Below are 18,666 nucleotides of genomic sequence, written 5' to 3' on the forward strand. Positions count from 1 at the left end.
CCATACCAGCGCGGGCACTCCGGTGAGATGCCGATGTCACCCCCCCCGTACCAGTGCCCTATTTTCGGCTTGGACTCGAGCAGAGTCCGATGGCTCGATGGAGCCCTGGTGGCCATTAGTCATTCTTTTATGCCATTGGTGTAGTCACCTGCCACTCAAACATGTCGGAAGTAGCGTTGAAGTCGTATCTTTGTGTCAAAATGATTCAATCGGAAAAAAAAGTGCCTTTAAAACCTTTTCCACTTCAAAAAGAAAAAAAGAAATGCGTTCAAAACTTTTTCCACTTTAAAAAAAAAGTTTTAAACTTTTTCCTTTAAAAAAAAAAGTGACACGTCAATAAAAAAAATATATATTTAAAAATATATATATTTTCAAAAAAATATATTTTTGCAAAAGGTTCTTTTTCTTTGATTAAAAATAAGTTTTTTTTTATTAAAGCAACTTTTATTGGGATTGAATGATTTAGACACAAATGTCCTACCCACACTATGGCTCAAACACATTTCACATTTCTTTGCTTTTGTGTGCAGTGAAGGTCGAATAAATACTGCTCTGAAAGTTAGTCTTGATATGGGCAAGTAACCATTTGCCTCAGCTTAAGATGTCCTCGCAAATGGGTAAAGAAGTCTGCTTCTGAGCAGGGCTCCACAAAGTTGCACAACTGACGGTCAAATGCAGTTTCTCCACTTTTGCCTGCATCTTTTTGAGAGTGCCATGTCGATAGGTGTACTTTGAGTGCATTAAAAGATTTAAATGTGCAGAGGCAGTCCTTATGAAGACATGGGAGTAGGGATGTCCGAGTGTGGTATCCATGTTTTAAGCGGTAATGCTTAAGCAAGTAGGCTCTTTTCAGCAGAAAATGTGCAGTACTTGCAAGTCCACTGCATTAGAGAATACTGCTTTGGTTGACCTGAAAAGACATGATAATTTCAGCATTGAGAACTTGTTAGAAAAAAAAAAAGTTAAATTTTTTCTTAACAGTCACAAATTAAAATGTCCAATTATTTTTAATCACAAATTAAAATCTGCAATAAATTATTTTAATATTCACAAACTAAAATGTTTAACAATGAGTTATTTTTAAATTAACGTAATTGATTATTTTTGAACATTCAAATTGAGATGTACAATTAATTTCTTAATCCATCTGTAAAAACATTAATGCATGTTTGTTATCCCAACCCATGAAACAAATACAAATATTAAATGATTCATTGATCAGTGTATGAAACATACCTGTAATTGCTGAGACTGAGGTATGTGTGGACTTTTGACCATTTGCTTCAGCCTGATTGGGGGATGGTGAAAAAGAACACAAAATTAAGGCAACAATTTCAAAATATAGGCACATAAATGACCAACCTTAAACACACCAGGTTGTTATGGCGTCGAGTGTGATCTCTGCACTCTTTCTATCTGTATTCCTATATTAGGTTAGACCAAAGTTAAAGTGGTGAAATAACAGGGGGAAATGTGATCTAGTCCTCTGATTTTTGCGATTAATGCATTTTAAAACAATTTCAAATTATCAGTGCAGTTTGATCAAACATGGAGGGGGAGCACTGCACATGAAGAAAAGCAAATGGAAGGGCAGATGACAAACACTCTAAAGCAGGGGTCCCCAAACCTTTTCCTGTGAAGGCCACATGACTTTTCCCTTCTCTGATGAGGGGCCGGGTCAGTTTGTAACAGAAAAAGTGTGACGATTGCAGCAGTGCCTAAATGTAAAAAAATTATTGTTTTTCAGAAAGCCATAATTAAATAACCCTTTCTGAATTCTTCTTGGAACAAAATAAAATAAAAATAATTATAACATAATATAATATCATACAATAATGAATAATAATAACACAATTAATTAAATAGATAATAACCAAATAACCCTGTCTGGGTTCTTCACAGAAAAAAGCCAGGAAATAATAACACTATTGGGGGGGGGGGGGGGGGGTTCAGGGGGCCGGACCAATTGTGGAGGCGGGCCGTATCCGGCCGGCCCGCGGGCCGTAGTTTGGGGACCCCTGCTCCAACGCAAGAACCGATTACGTTGGCGCACATAAGGTCTGACTGTGCATTTAGCTCTTACCTGAGCCGAAATAGACAGGCTGAAGCTGACTTAATTCTAGCACTAACTCTGTAAATAAATCACTTTATCGACATTTCTAACATTTTTACGTGAGAAAGTAGCCGTTTAGATCCACAACGTGCAAATTCGGCGCTACTCAAGCTAGCCGTAGTGATTAAGGCACTTCCTGTTAGTTTCACAAAATAAAACACCCGCTAACGATAGAATTAGTGTTTTTATTTTTAAAACAGGAAGCGAACCTCCCCTCGGTCTAGCTAACTTAAAACCGCTCGGTAACTGTTTTAAATCGGTTTTAAAAACCTCTCCCATCGCCTAAAAACATTACGAGCCCCGTCTGTCAAGAATTCAAAACGCCGGCCGGCATAAAATGGGAGTCTACCATAAACTGTAGTCTACATTTGTTTCTGAAAATGATGAGGTTCCTGTCACGGTCATATAGCATGCTTGCTAGCGGTGATATTTGATGTAATTGACACTTCTCCTCCCTGGCAGCACACAGGCTACTACACTACAACAAGACAAATCGACGGTTTACAAAAGAGTAAAATATGTACTTACCAAATCAGTGTACTGAGGACAAGTAAACCCACAATGGCGAAAATAACTGAGAAAGGTGTTGGAAAGAGCGCGAAAGTGGGCAGGGCAGATCTGCGCATGTCTGATAGAACGCCCAAAGGACACTGGGTACAAGAAATTATTTTTTCTAATTTGACTTAACTGGGATATATCAAGTTAAGCAAGTTCTCCAACCCCAAATTACTACTTACTTATTTAAAAGTAGTGTTCACAACAGGTTGATGAAAATTGAGTTTAGATCACTTATCACATTTAATTAATTTGAATGTTAGCATTTACAGTGTAGATATTCTTTGTTCCGCAGCCCCTTTGAGCTCAATTTGACCCCCTTAGAATGCTTCAAAATGCACCAAAATCGGCAGGCAGGTCAAGACAGGTGCAATCTTTCATACCGTGTAAAGACAAATTCCAAATACACTATGTAGCGCCCACTGGCAGTCATTCTTTGTCCCGCCCATGCTTTGAGCCCTACTTTAACCCCCTCAGCATGCTTCAAAACTCACCAAACTCCAGGTGAACACTGGTGAAAACTTTGATAAAATGCAAAATAAATAAATAAATAAAAAAATAAAAATATGCGTAAATGTGTGTAGCGCCCCCTAGGAACAAAACAAACATTTCATTTCATTTTAAAAAAAAAATTTTTTATTAAGGTGATTTTTTTTTTTTTTTTTTTTAAATTAAGGTGAAAGAGGAGGTAACAACGCAAAGGTTAACACTTAGAACACATCAGTACTATATGTGGTTGGGGATTACTGCTGTAAAGCAGTCAGCACATTTGTATTTTTTGTGTGTGGCAGGGTTCCTGCCACCCTCCTCAAAATTAATTAGTGCCTGTGAAAGCAATACAGACCCCTCAAGATATAAAAGAAGTGTCATTCAATTAGTTGTCAGTCAACATATGATAACAAATGTTTATGAAAATATTTTATAACGGATGAAAATGTACATAGTGTTGCTTTACATACTGTTGTTGTTGAACGGCTGGACAATCGCAAATAAATTACAATCCATGACTCACACGGTGTGAGTCATACCCTTACACCTGGCAATTATTATTATATCAACTCACTGCAATGGAAAAACATCAACCTGTAAAGTTCAAATTGAGGAATATTTTGGAGTGCCACGAATTGTATATTGACTCATCTGAAAATGAATGAATGTTAAAAAAAAAAAAAAAAAGGCAAGGTCAAGTTCCAGGAAGATTATTTTCCTGGCCACTGCGTTTATATTAATTGCAGCCAATGAATTAAATGAGTTCCCTGCAAGTGTTTTTTGTTTTTTAATCGTAACTCGTGCATTATTATTATTATTATTATTATTATTATTATTATTATGCAATTATTAATTGCACTTAAAAAAATTTTAAAAAGTTTTACTCGTGCGTACTATTAACTCGTGCACACGAGCTACTTCTTCGTACGCACGAAGTACAGTAGTAGCTTGTGTAGTGCTTGTGTTTTTTTTTTGTTTGTTTTTTTTTACCCTTACATGTCATGTCTGGGGCTCGTAATAATTCACAATGAAAATGAGTGACAAAAAAGACGACGCATTGTTTATTTGCTTTGACAGGCTCAGAGGGGCATGTCTGCTGCAGACCTGTCAAGAGTCAATGACACTGAAGGGGGGAGTTGGATCAACTAAGGGGGGTGCGGTTGTATAAATAGTTGCATGCAGGTCGCAGGGCAAATAACTTGTCAACATTGCAGCGATGAGCGCCAAAACAGAGCTTCCGAGCTGGACACAGCATCCTGAGGAGCACAAAAGTTGGATTTGCCCTACTTCATTGCGCGTCTTTTCCTTGACGACAGACGCAGAGGAGCACCGTGCGCCAGAGTTGCCGAGCCGCCTATCCGCCACGGAGATCCACGAGACCGGCCGCACGGAGGCGGGAGAGACACCCTCCCATTGCGGCCCGCACAGACACCGGAGGGTGGCGGCCAACGCCCGGGAGAGGAGAAGGATGCACGGCCTCAACAAAGCTTTCGACGAATTGAGGAGCGTCATTCCGTCACTGGAGAATGAAAAGAAACTGTCCAAATACGACACGCTTCAAATGGCGCAGATTTACATCACCGAGCTCTCGGAGCTCCTGGCCGGCGTGGTCCAACACCACCCGGCCTCTGCGGACAAAAGCTCCTGTCGGAGGAACATGATCCACACTCTCATCCCGGAACAGAACCCACGGACAGAGCGCAGGGAGTCTTCCCATCTCCTCATACTCGGGCCTAAAAGCGAGCTCCATAAAAGTACCTCCTGCCAGTGCAGTGATGGAGAATCTTCTCATCTAAGTGACGTTGAAGAAAGTCAAAGTGGGAGACCTTAAATCTGATCTTGATCTTGACGTTTCATGTTTCTTTTGGCCAGTTTTTCTTTTTTTTAAGGAAACAAAAATCAATACAAGTTACTATTGGATAAAATATGACATCACTTTGGTGACTGTCTACCCTCATCTCACCTGCTTAAGATGCAACTGGACACAAGTTCTACATAAACAAAACGTGATAAATGTGAAATCATTCTTTTAAAATAAGCTGTCAAGACGGTGTTGTAAAGTTACCTAAAGTCCTCGATCCTTCATAATGTGCTGCTATATAGTGTGTAGCAAATAGGGATAAATGATTGATTAAAAAATTTTGAATAGTCTTAAAAATCAATATATAAAAATTTTGTCATTGGCACAATGAGCTTTCAGAGGCCATTGTTTACACTTTACATAGGCTAAACCACCATCAATGTTGTTGGTGAAACATTATTTTGGTATTTATGTGATTATGGGATTTATGATTGTTTTCCCCCCTACAATAAAGAGATTGTAAAGCTATTTTGTGTATGCACCTTGAAATCAAGGATGAAAATATCCAAGTATAGATTTAGTGGTGACATACAAGTCATAAAAGTGGATTAAGGGGGGCTTGCAGAGATTTTGTATATGGAACTTAATGTGTATTTCTTTTCTTTCAGTGGCAATGGCAATAATGTTGTTATTTTCATCCCACTGCTGTACATTTAAATGCATTAGTTATTCATTTAAACTGGGAGGGTGTCAGCGAATGAAAGTTCAACCCTACCACTTCAAATGGATATATGTCTACTGCTGTCAATGGCTGCCAATGAGTTAATAACTAAATTGGTAACTTGGATTTAAAGTGCCACTCAAAAAACATGGTAACACGGTAAATTTAGTTAATGCATTTTTAAACCAAAATAACTCCTGTTTAAGTAACATGACAATAATTCATTTGATCCCTTATCTAACATTTATTAATATATTAATTAACATGAGTTAATGCATTAGTTAATGCATTTTAAGACTAACTAATGTTTAAGTAACATTACAATAATTAATATAATTGCTTATCCAACATTTATTAATATATTAATTAACATGAGTTAATGCATTAGTTAATGCATAAATTAATGCATTAGTTAATGCATAACCAGACAGTAACTAATAGTTTGGTCAAATAAAAAATATGTATAGGCCTATATAGGGTAGGGTTTAGGGTTAGGGTTTGTTAACTTAAGCATTTCTAATTTCTTAGTTGAGGTACACATGTGCTACACTTTACAATAAGGGTCCAAAAAAACATTCAGTAATGGTAAATTTAGGTTAAGTAATACCTATGAGGTACGTTCATGTGAAATAATACCTTAAGGTTAGGTTATAATGAATAATTACATATAATACGTTACTTAACATTAATTCACATATACATTACTGCATTAATAAATAGTTATTATTGTATACTGGTACTAGTAAGTGATTATGTTATTTAAAATGAGAAACATTGCTCTGTGAGTCATTGGGTGCTGCTAACCTAACCTTAATTATGGTCTGATTTCACGTGAACGTACCTTATAAGTATTACTTAACCTTAATTAACCATTACTGAATGTTTTTTGAACCCTTATTGTAAAAGTGTAGCACATGTGTCCCTTAACTGAGAAATTATAAATGCTTGAGCCACCCCCCCCCCCCCCTATCCTTTACTAACCATTACTGAATGCTTTTTGGACCCTTATTGTAAAGTGTAGCACATGTGTCTCTTAACTAAGAAATTATAAATGCTAAGTTACAAACCCTAACCCTAAACCCTAACCCTATATAGGCCTGTATATTTTTTGATTTGACCAAACCATTAGTTACTGTTTGGTTATGCATTAACTAATACATTAGCTAATGCATTCGCTAATGCATTAACTGATGTTAAGTAATATATTAATAAATGTTAGCTAAGCAATTATATTAATTATTGTAATGTTACTTAAACATTAGTTGTTGTCTAAAAATGCATTAAGTAATGTTAATTAAGGGACCCATATTGTAAAGTGTTACCAAAAACACACAAGTACACTCTTATTACGTTGTTCAAAAATCAGCAATTAATTTTTTATTAAATCGATACCTTAATTTTCGGACCATAAGGCACACTTGACTATAAGCCCTCAATCACCAAATTTAAAACAAAAACGGCATTTGTTCATAGATTAGCCACACCGGACTGTAAGCCGCAGCTGTCCTCACTGTATTATGGGGTACTTACAACAAAAGATATTAACCTGTAACACTTTTTTTGACAGCGGCGTCATGAGACTCTCATAAGACCAAATGAACCACCAAGAGGCTTTGAACCAATTGGCTACAAAGCTTCATTTAGCCATCACTGCTCCCTTGGAGGAGACAGTCAACCTCTGCTGGCACCTGCTGTAAACACTGCTGTCGTCCAACATGCCTCCTAACATGCAATGCATCGATACTGATGTAAATAACAATTAAAATTCATGTTCTGTGCTCATTATTTCTTCAGTTACTGTTCCAGTTGTTTCATTGATTGCTAGTTGGTAGCACTTTATTTGACAGTGGCATGATAAGACTGCCGTAAGACCATCATAATTATGACATGACACTGCCATGAGCATTAATGAATGTTTATGGCAGATGTCATTTTGTGTCATCCGGCAAATTCTCTCACTTTTGAATGGATGTAAAAGATCCGAGCTGCACATAAAAGGAGTTAGTGACATAATTTGCCGGATGACACTGAATGACATTGGTCGTAAGCATTCATTAATGCCCATGATAGTGTCATGTCATAATTATGACCGTCTTATGGCAGTCTTTTGACGCCGCTGTCAAATAAAGTGTGACCTATTAACCAAATAAATCAACAAATAAGCCGCACTGGACTACTAGTATAAACCGCAGGACTAAAAATGAGGGGGGAAAAAATAGCGGCTTATATTCCGAAAATTATGGTAATTAAATCATGACATTTTATGTGAACAAAATTATTATTATTAAATATCAATTTCGTGTTTCTTGACACTTGCACAGAAAATTATTGAGGCCTCATTTGAACTGCAAAGTTTAAATTGACCGTGGATTCCAATGTTGGCACAACACATTGTATAAGCAGTCACTATTTATTGGCAGCGATCATCCTGTTGAAGATGTTTATGCATTTACGATGGATGTTGAATTATAGCTCTACTTCTTTGTTTGTTTTTCCTGAGGAGACACAGATCATTTAAAAGTCTATGGTAGGCTACTGAAAGGTTTTTACCAGTCTGTGGTGGCCAGCACCTTGTTTTTCGCTGTAGTGTGCTGGGGAAGTGGCTTCAGGTGAGGTGGGCAGACTTAATAAATTGGTGAGCAACGCCCGCTTTGTGGTGGGGTTTAAGTTAGGTAGTCTGAAAACGGTGGCTGAGAAGAGGATGATTATCAAATTCAAAGCCATCATGGATAATCCTTCTCACCCTCTCCATGACGAGATGTGGCAAATGGGCAGCTATTTCAGCCAGCGCTTTATACCACATACAGTGGGGCAAATAAGGATTTAGTCAACCACTCATTGTGCAAGTTCTCCCACTTGAAAATATTAGAGAGGCCTCTAATTGTCAACATAGGTAAACCTCAACCATGAGAGACAGAATGTGGAAAAAAACAACAACAGAAAATCACATTGTTTGAGTTTTAAAGAATGTATTTACAAATTATGGTGGAAAATAAGTATTTGGTCAATACCAAAAGTTCATTGCAATATTTTTTTATGTACCCTTTGTTGGCAATAACGGAGGCCAAACGTTTTCTGTAACTCTTCACAAGCTTTTCACACACTGTTGCTGGTATTTTGGCCCATTCCTCCATGCAGATCTCCTCTAGAGCAATGATGTTTTGGGGCTGTCGTTGGGCAACACGGACTTTCAACTCCCTCCACAGATTTTCTATGGGGTTGAGATCTGGAGACTGGCTAGGCCACTCCAGGACCTTGAACTGCTTCTTACGAAGCCGCTCCTTTGTTGCACTGGCTGTGTGTTTGGCATCATTGTCATGCTGAAAGACCCAGCCATGTTTCATCTTCAATGCCCTTGCTGATGGACGGAGATTTTCACTCAAAATCTCTCGATTCATTCTTTCCTTTACACAGATCAGTTGTCCTGGTCCCTTTGCAGAAAAATAGCCCCAAAGCATGATGTTTCCACCCACATGCTTCACAGTGGGTATGATGTTCTTCGGATACAATTCAGTATTCTTTCTCCTCCAAACACGAGAACTGGTGTTTCTACCAAAAAGTTCTATTTTGGTTTCATCTGACCATAACACATTTTCCCAGTCCTCTTCTGGATCGTCCAAATGCTCTCTAGCGAACCACAGATGGGCCTGGATGTGTACTGGCTTAAGCAGGGGGACACATCTGGCAGTGTAAGATTTAAGTCCCTGGCGGCGCATTGTGTTACTGATAGTAGCCTTTGTTACTGTGGTCCCAGCTCTCTGTCGGTCATTCACTAGGTCCCCCCATGTGGCTCTAGGATTTTAGCTCACCGTTCTTGTTATCATTTTGACGCCACGGGGTGAGATCTTGCATGGAGCCCCAGATCGAGGGAGATTATCAGTGGTCTTGTATGTCTTCTATTTTCTAATAATTGCTCCCACGGTTGATTTCTTTACACCAAGCGTTTTACCTATTGCAGATTCAGTCTTCCCAACCTGGTGCAGGTCTACAATTTTGTCTCTGGTGTCCTTAGACACCTCTTTGGTCTTCGCCATAGTGGAGTTTGGAATGTGACTGACTGACTGAAGTTGTGGACAGGTGTCTTTTAACTGATAATGAGTTAAAACAGGTGTCACTAATACAGGTAATGAGTGGAACCTTGTTAGACCTCGTTAGAAGAAGTTAAACCTCTTTGACAGCCAGAAATCTTGCTTGTTTGTAGGTGACTAAATACTTATTTTCCACTGTAATGGAAATTTTTAACTCTTTAAAAATCAAACAATGTGATTTTCTGTTGGTTTTTTTCTTCTACATTCTGTGACTTATGGTTGCGGTTTACCCATGTTGACAATTACAGGCCTCTCTAATATTTTCAAGTAGGAGAACTTGCACAATTGGTGGTTGACTAAATACTTATTTGCCCCACTGTAGATGCAGAAGTGAGCGCTATAGCTGCTTACCTGTGCCCACTGCCATCAGACTTTACAACAGCAGAGGTCTGTGCTCACAATTAAATGTACATGAAACCAAAGGACAATGCCAGGTACTCTTGTTTTTGACATAGCGCCGCTCTGCAGTCATTTTAGATTCCACTTGTACTTATTTTAGTTATAAGTAATGTGTATACACCTTTTATATAGTTTTTATAGTTTCTCTATACGTTATACATCTGAATGTATTCCGTTTGATGCTGCTGCAATGCCTGAATTTCCCCTATGAGAGATCAATACAGGATTATCTATCTCTTATCTTATCTTATCTTATCTTATCTTATCTTATCTTATCTTATCTTATCATGAGGTGTTTAGTGCCCTTTCCAACCCAACAAAATGTGGTTCCCTTGAATGAAAAGGGTTAAATATCAAAGAGCTACATCAATGAGGTAAGATTTGTTTACATTGTTTTTTTTTTCTAATCTGACCTTGTTTGTATGGCTAAATAAGGTAAATTATTGCACGCACGCACACGCACGTGCAAACACACATGCACACATACATACCAGAAGAACGCTATCCACATAAAATAAAAGCAAATAGAGAGACTCCAATAAAGCTAATGATGCTGCATGGTTATCTGTCACAGTTTAAGTGGCTCTCCCTACTCCACTAATAGCCTATAGTGAGGGCAAATGAGAAAAGGCCTCTCTGAAGGAAAAAGCCTTGGAACTTTTCCAGTGTGAGAAGTGCTTTCTACAAGCCCGTGTGTCAAATTGGCCGAGACCTCTGTTTGAGGGGCGAAATCACTGGAGGAGCTGATTACCTGCTCGTCCTCATGCTCCATATCCTTTGTGTCATTCGCTAGCTTGATATCATTCCTCACAGAGGACTTCTATAGCAGGGAACTTGCTGACATGTCAGGATCCAAGAGGAACTCAGCCACGGCCACAGATTTTCTCTATTTTAGGCAGCTGTCCTTTTTTGAGATGTTCATAATAAAGGCTGTCATCTGTGATGTTATTCGGCCTCCGAGGAATTTTGCTCCGCATCCTCACCTCCAGCACTGTTTGCCCTAACAAGCTTTACACATACTACAGAGGCATCATTAAGAGGACCTGCCTAAGCTTCCGTGTGCATCATCAACAGTTCGGCTGGATGTGATCAGTAGGAGAAATGAAATGTGGTCAGGTAATGACCTTCTGTGGGAGCTTAGTATCTTGCCGCAAGAAACGGAAATTGTTTTTCACTCAGCCCTGGCTGGAGAACTGTCAAGCAGGAACATGACCTCTCCTAACACAGGGGTGGCCAGCTTTATCATCCATCACGGGCCGTTCCGAGAGGCTAATTGACAATTCGTTCGAATATGTAACCATTAAACATCATCATCTCCGTACAAACGCTAATGAATAGACAGACAGACATTCATACATACAGGTAACTAGCAATCTAGTTCTTTGGACTGATAGATATTTAATATTTTGTATACATATGGCGGAAAACACTGAGGTGACTTGAAGTTCCGCTTTGAGACCTCCAATTTGGCCAACTTTCAAAATTGTCCGATATGCATGTTTGATACATCATTGAAAAGCTTAAAATCTCAGTTTTCTGATTTTTTAAATTAATCACATTAAAATATTTGACGCATTTAATGCACATGTCCCGCTCAAACAGATTAAAATGACAGCACAGTGTCATGTCCATTTGTTACTTGTGTTTTTTGGTGTTTTGTCGCCCTCTGCAGGCGCTTGGGTGCCACTGATTTTATGGGTTTCAGCACCATGAGCACTGTGTAATTATTGACATCAACAATGGCGAGCTACTAGTTTCTTTTTTGTTTGAAATTTTTATTAAAAAGAAAACATTAAGAGGGGTTTTAATATAAAATTTCTATAACTTGTACTAACATTTATCTTTTAAGAACTACAAGTCTTTTTATCCATGATCGCTTTAACAGAATGTTAATAATGTTAATGCCATCTTGTTGATTTATTGTTATAATAATCAAATACAGTACTTATGTACAGTACGTTAAATGTATATATCCACCTTGTGTCTTATCTTTCCATTCCAATAATAATTTACTGAAAAATATGGCATATTTTATAGATGGTTTGAATTGTGATTAATTAAGATTAATTAATTTTTTAGCTGTGATTAACTCGATTAAAATTTTTAATCGTTTGACAGCCCTAAAAAAAATTTAAAACAGTGAACCCCTATTTGGAAGTGAGAGCAAGAAAGAGCAGAATTAAAGACGGCATGACATTAGCAGATATTATCGCGTACTTACCTTGTTTTGATCCAAAAACTCCATGTAGCATGTATCACTGAGTGTCAAGACACAGCTGTGAATGGCCACAGATGGATTTTTGGGGGATTTTATGGGTCAAACATGGTAATATAAAAAGGGTCGCGATGCAGAAATCGCAGACATCAAAGAGTAATAGAGATTTCTTTTTCATATATTTACCCTTTTAAACGCTGATTTTCAATTTTTTTGTTTGGATCGATTATTTATCCTCTAACAAATTGGAGAAAATGCGACAGTAACAAAAAAACATTTAAGCGATAATTATGAGGTAGATATCTGACTTTTTTGCAGACACCATTTTTTTCATTGTGACGTAATTTGTTTGTTTGCGAGTGAATAATTTTTTAAAGTTTTTTTTTTTTTTTTTTAACGATATATTAGACATCAATTTGTGATTCCAAGCTAAAAATGACAGACATTTTGAATAATAAATATAATTAATTACCTTTGTTTTATGGCTGGGTTGAAACAAAAGCGGTTGCGCGACGCCTGTAAATGGGGATTTCAAGGGTAAAACGGACAAATTAAAAATAGTATTGGGGCTTAATGCGCCATGAATCTGCTATGGCAGCATATAAACATATTGTTCTATCAAACACAACAGTTGTCTTGGCTTAATATGTCGCAGTTTCTTTTAAAGAGGAATACTAGAGCAGAAACTGCCTTTTCAGTCTTGTGTTTTCTGCCATATACATATATACATGCACATATTTTATCACAGTTTCAGATGAATGCTAAACTGAGCTTCAGATATTTAAGGTCACTGTCAAAATAAAGTACACTGTATGGTAGTGCAAGATTACATTTTTGTCCACACAAATGTAAGATATGAGACTAATGACTCATCCACTGGTACCATTCCAAGGGCCGAAAAATATAGTTCCAGGAATCAGGCAATCACCACTTGAATCAGGCAATCACCACTTTGATTGTGAGGGGTGGGGAAATAGAAAAGTCGTAGTCTGGCCTTTTTCTCCTTAATTTATTTGGTCCTGTAACCAGCATGATGATTCAGCAGTCAGATGCTTGAATTGATGCCAAAAAACTGTAATAACGTCGTCATCTTGGCTCATGTAGAAGGCTGAAGTGCAGTCATTAATACACAAAATTTGTCCACGAAGAGTGGATGGCGTTAAATGTGTCAAATGAACACCTAAGTATGATATGCACGGGATTCAGATCTATTTAAAAAATGAATCTGACCACAATATATTGTTAATTTATACTTGATTGTAACCACCTCACCAAAACCACTTACTGCCGTTTCCGTACAATGTTATGTCAGCAAGATTTATCTATTCATTTATTTTTAAACAGATTGAAGGCCTGTCTATTCACTAATCATGTTGTAGTTGTAGTTGGTGTGTGTACTATAATTTTGTGCTATTCCTCCATTATTTGTGGATAGATCACAATGAAATTTGGTATATTGTATGGGTGTCGCTTGTCGCTTATCCATTTTGTAGAAACAATTGCTAATAACCTGACTTTTAATTATTCAAATGGTTTCAGAAATGGCTCATATGAAATCTAAGACACTACCAAATGATGTTGAATGTACAAAAATATATTTGTTCCAGTGAAAAAAGATTTATCATTTAATGAAGACATAAAGGTCAAATTTTGGCAAGACAAGAGTTTTGTCGCCTCCGGAAATTGTGTGAAAATTGAACAAAAATGTACTTCAAATACAAAAATATGTTACATAACATAAGCGAATTAAGTAGTGGTGCTGTGAGATCCACATTTAATATTTTGTATGACTTCCATGGACTTGAAGGACTGCATCCATGCGGTTTGGCAAGGATTCATACAATTCATTGATTAAGTCATCAGGAACATCAAAGTAAGCAGTCTTGCATGCCTCCCAGAGTTCATCAACATTCTTGGGTTTTGTCTTCCACGCTTCCTCTTTCATCCTACCCAGACATGCTCAATGATGTTCATGTCTGGTGACTGGGCTGGCCAGTCCTGGACGATCTTGATCTTTTTCCACTGCAGCAGAGCTCCACGAGACCTGGTCACCTGAAGTCCCTGTGTCAACCAGAACAGTCTGTCAAATTCTGTCGAGAAATGGCGTCCGCCGGTCGAATCAGTGCCCAGAAACCAGCCTTAAACAAAAGACAATTAAAAAACTGTGGTATTTGCCAAGGCCCACAGCCTGTCAAAAGGATGGATGCTGGAAAAGTGGCAAAAGGTGGATTTTTCAGATGAATCTTCCATTGAATTACACCACAGTCGCCGCAAATATTGCAGTAGACCTAGTGGAGCCCGCATTGATCCGAGATTCACTCAGAAAAAAGTGATGTTTGGTGGTGGCAAAATCATGGTCTGGGGTTAAATCCAGTATGGGGGTGTGCGAGAGATCTGCAGGGTGGAAGGAAACATTAATAGTCTGAAATATCAACAAATATTAGCTGCCTCTTACATTCCTAACCATTAAAAAGGGAAAAATTCTGCAGCAGGATGGTACTCCATTGCATACTTCAATCTCTACCTCAAAGTTCCTAAAGGCAAAGAAGATCAAGATCCTCCAGGACTGGCCAGCCCAGTCACCAGACATGAACATCATTGAGCATGTCTGGGGTAGGACGAAAGAGGAAGCATGGAAGACGAAACCCAAGAATGTTGATGAACTCTGGGAGGCATGCAAGACTGCTTTCTTTGATGTTCCTGATGACTTCATCAATAAATTGTATGAATCCTTGCCGAACCGCATGGATGCAGTCCTTCAAGCCCGTGGAAGTCATACAAAATATTACATTTGGATCTCACAGCACCACTACTTAATTCACTTGTTATGTAACATATTTTTGTATTTGAAGTACATTTTTTGTTCAATTTTCACACTACCTTCTGTAGACGACAAAACTTTTGTCTTGCCAAAATTTGACCTATTTCTCTTCAATAAATGATAAATCTTTTTTTCAGTGAAACAAATATATTTTTGTCCATTCAACATCATTTGGGAGGGTCTTAGTCAGGTTATTAGCAACTGTTTCTACAAAATGGATAAGCGACACGACTTTTGTCAGGGACTGTACACATCAGTCCTCTGAGCGCATTTTTTGTATCAGGCCGATTGATGAATTAATTGCAAAATTACAGTTAAGAGTTAGCCAGTAGAGTGCAGTAGTCTGTGTAGCATACATTGCTTGTTTTGTAATGTGTTTCACTTTTTAGTCCAGTTTTTAACTAATTTATAAGCAAGACATTTTCTGTGGTCAAACCACAAATGCATTAGCGAAATGGAATAAACCCATTTTCAGAAAAAGAGTCATCGAAAATTGCTTGCTTTCTCCAAATTAGCGCACGTGCCTGTATTTTCTAGCTGACATGTTATCCTTTAGGAAAGGAAATACTTTGTGGATGTGTCTAAACCAATGCTGAATAAATGACTTGCTGTAGCTGCTGGTCAAATGTTGCTTTTGCTGATTACATGATTTTATAACATACCGACAGCGTAACATTTTGCTTTTAGTTGTTCCCTTCATAAGGTACAGTATACATTACAAATGTAATGACATCAAGTCAGAACAGGAAGTCTTTTTTTTTTTTCTTTTCATATATCAAGGATCTCAATCTCGTTTTCATCACAAGTGACAGTTGTCCTCAAGGGACCAATCATTAAAACCGCAATGAACAGTGATCAAGATAAACAACATTATTATAGTAACATTGTGGTCAAACTAAGATAAAGATTTTAAGTTGTGCTCACAACTTGTTAATGTCACCTCACTAACATCATGGCCACACCATCAGATATGAATTGTGTTACTTGTTCCTGATCAGCTGTCATGTGAAAACTTTCTGGTTTTCTATATTCATTAAAGATCATTGTTCTTCAGGGTGAAACGGTTTCCTCTCGTGAAATCCCCTGAGTGCGAGTCACCAGGATCTTTCTGCAAACACGGTGGCATGGTAAATATGACACCTGAGTGCTCCACCTTCTTATCTCAACTTTATGGCTTCAAAAGAAGATGCAAGAAAGTATCGCATTGTGCAAGCATAAGAATTGGAGAAGTAGCACATTGCAGAAACTCCAACTCCTGATATGCTATCTACATAGCATATAGGGGAATGCTTCTACTAGTCTAGCGCTTGGCTACGATACCAATAGAATAATACATACATCATAAAATTATGACTTTAACAGTGCAATCACATCAGCAGTTTACGACTAAGGTCAAAATAAAAACTGCAAAAAAATAAAAGGAATCCCATAACAATATAACTTTGTGCATTGAAGAACAGAAAGAGTGCTGCCGGAGCACCACAAAAATACCTCCAGATGGCCACTAATGTACATGTTTCTGCTCAAGTGGTCAGAAACTGACTCTATGACGGTGGTTTGAGTGTGCCCTGTGCCTACAGCGCAACGTAGTGCAATCTGATTGACATTTGCCAGAGAACACCAGAATTGGCAGACTTGCCATTGGCTCCCTGTGCTCTTCACGGATGAGAGTTCACTTTAAGCTTATGTGACAGACGTGACAGTTTGGCGACACCGTAGAGAACGTTCTGCTGACTCCAACGTCGTCAGTATGACAGGTGTGTCAATGCTGGCCTCCATGTGCTAGCTAGAGGTAACCTCACTGCCATTAGGTCGATGAGATCCCCAGGCCCATTGTAAAACTATATGCTGCCACAGTGGGACTCATGTGGCAGAATTGTTGCAAGCAGTTCCTGCATAATGAAGAAATTGATGTTATGGACTGGCCTGTCAGTTCCCCAGACCTGAATTCCATAGAGTACATCTCAAAAATCATGTCTGTCTCTGTCATGGAATGGGATCCTTCCAAAAAACCCATCTGTCATCTCATATACAGTTGTGGTCAAAAGTTTACATACACTTGTGAAGAACAATGTCATGGCTCTCTTGAGTTTCCAGTTATTTCTACAAATCTGATTTTTCTCTGATAGAGTGATTGGAACAGATACTTCTATGTCACAAAAAAACATTCATGAAGTTTGGTTCTTTTATGACTTTATTATGGGTGAACAGAAAAAAGTGATCAAATCTGCTGGGTCAAAAATATACATACAGCAGCGCTAATATTTGGTAACATGTCCCTTGGCCATTTTCACTTCAATTAGGCGCTTTTGGTAGACATCCACAAGCTTCTGGTTGAATCTTTGACCACTCCTCTTGACAGAATTGGTGCAGTTCAGTTAAATTTGATGGCTTTCTGACATGGACTTGTTTCTTCAGCATTGTCCACAAGTTCTCAATGGGGTTTAAGTCAGGACTTTGGGAAGGCCATTCGAAAACCTTAATTAGAGCCTGATTTAGCCATTCCATTACCACTTTTGATGTGTGTTTGGGGTCATTGTCCTGTTGGAACACCCAACTGCGCCCAAGACCCAATCTTCGGGCTGATGACGTTAGGTTATCTTGAAGAATTTGAAGGTAATCCTCCTTCATTATCCCATTTACTCTGTAAAGCACCAGTTCCATTGGCAGCAAAACAGCCCCACAGCATAATACTACCACCACCGTGCTTGACGGTAGGCATGGTGTACTTGGGGTTAAAGGCCTCACCTTTTCTCCTCCAAACATATTGCTGGGCATTGTGGCCAAACAGCTCGATTTTTGTTTCGTCTGACCACATAACTTTCCTCCAGAAGGTCTTATCTTTGTCCATGTGATCAGCAGCAAACTTCAGTCGAGCCTTAAGGTGCCGCTTTTGGAGCAAGGGCTTCCTTCTTGCACGGCAGCCTCTCAATCCATGGAGATGCAAAACACGCTTGACTGTGGACACTGACACCTGTGTTCCAGCAGCTTCTAATTCTTGGCAGATCTGCTTTTTGGTGATTCTCGGTTGAAACTTCACCCTCCTGACCAATTTTCTCTCAGCAGCAGGTGATAGATTGCGTTTTCTTCTTGATCGTGGCAGTGACAAAACAGTGCCATGCACTTTATACTTACAATTGTTTGCACTATTGCTCTTGGGACCTGCAGCTGCTTTGAAATGGCTCCAAGTGACTTTCCTGACTTGTTCAAGTCAATGATTCACTTTTTCAGATCCATGTATGTATATTTTTGACCCAGCAGATTTGATCACTTTTTCTGTTAACCCATAATAAAGTCATAAAAGAGCCAAACTTCATGAATGTTTTTTGTGACAAAGAAGTATCTGTTCCAATCACTCTATCGGAGAAAAATCAAGAGTTGTAGAAATAACTGGAAACTCAAGAGAGCCATGATATTATGTTCTTCACAAGTGTATGTAAACTTTTGACCACAACTGTAATACA

The 18,666-nt window shown here is 38.4% G+C and overlaps 1 protein-coding gene and 1 long non-coding RNA gene across 3 annotated transcripts; one reads left to right on the forward strand and one right to left on the reverse strand.

Annotated features, from left to right (window-relative positions):
* Positions 1 to 299: 299 nt before the first annotated feature.
* LOC130924387 (uncharacterized) lies at positions 300 to 2,891 on the reverse strand. 2 transcript variants are annotated; one of them, XR_009064864.1, is made up of 3 exons: positions 2,642 to 2,891; positions 1,237 to 1,718; positions 300 to 910 (listed from the first exon to the last, which is right to left on the reverse strand). It is a non-coding gene; the product is annotated as an uncharacterized LOC130924387 (long non-coding RNA). The 2 variants fall into 2 exon arrangements; XR_009064865.1 differs by lacking the exon at positions 2,642 to 2,891 and having other exon boundaries at positions 301 to 910; positions 1,237 to 1,288; positions 1,363 to 1,926.
* Positions 2,892 to 4,373: 1,482 nt separating this feature from the next.
* On the forward strand, positions 4,374 to 4,988 carry LOC130923736 (protein lin-32-like). Its single transcript, XM_057849661.1, has one exon. The coding sequence runs from the start codon at positions 4,374 to 4,376 to the stop codon at positions 4,986 to 4,988; it is 615 nt and encodes a 204-aa protein (XP_057705644.1).
* The last annotated feature ends 13,678 nt before the right edge of the window (positions 4,989 to 18,666 follow it).

Source organism: Corythoichthys intestinalis, chromosome 11 (genome assembly GCF_030265065.1).
Source record: "Corythoichthys intestinalis isolate RoL2023-P3 chromosome 11, ASM3026506v1, whole genome shotgun sequence".
Lineage (NCBI taxonomy): Eukaryota > Metazoa > Chordata > Actinopteri > Syngnathiformes > Syngnathidae > Corythoichthys > Corythoichthys intestinalis.

Excerpts from the sequence above, each read along its gene's own strand:
- LOC130923736 (XM_057849661.1), top strand. The coding sequence starts at position 4,374 with ATGAGCGCCAAAACAGAGCTTCCGAGCTGGACACAGCATCCTGAGGAG.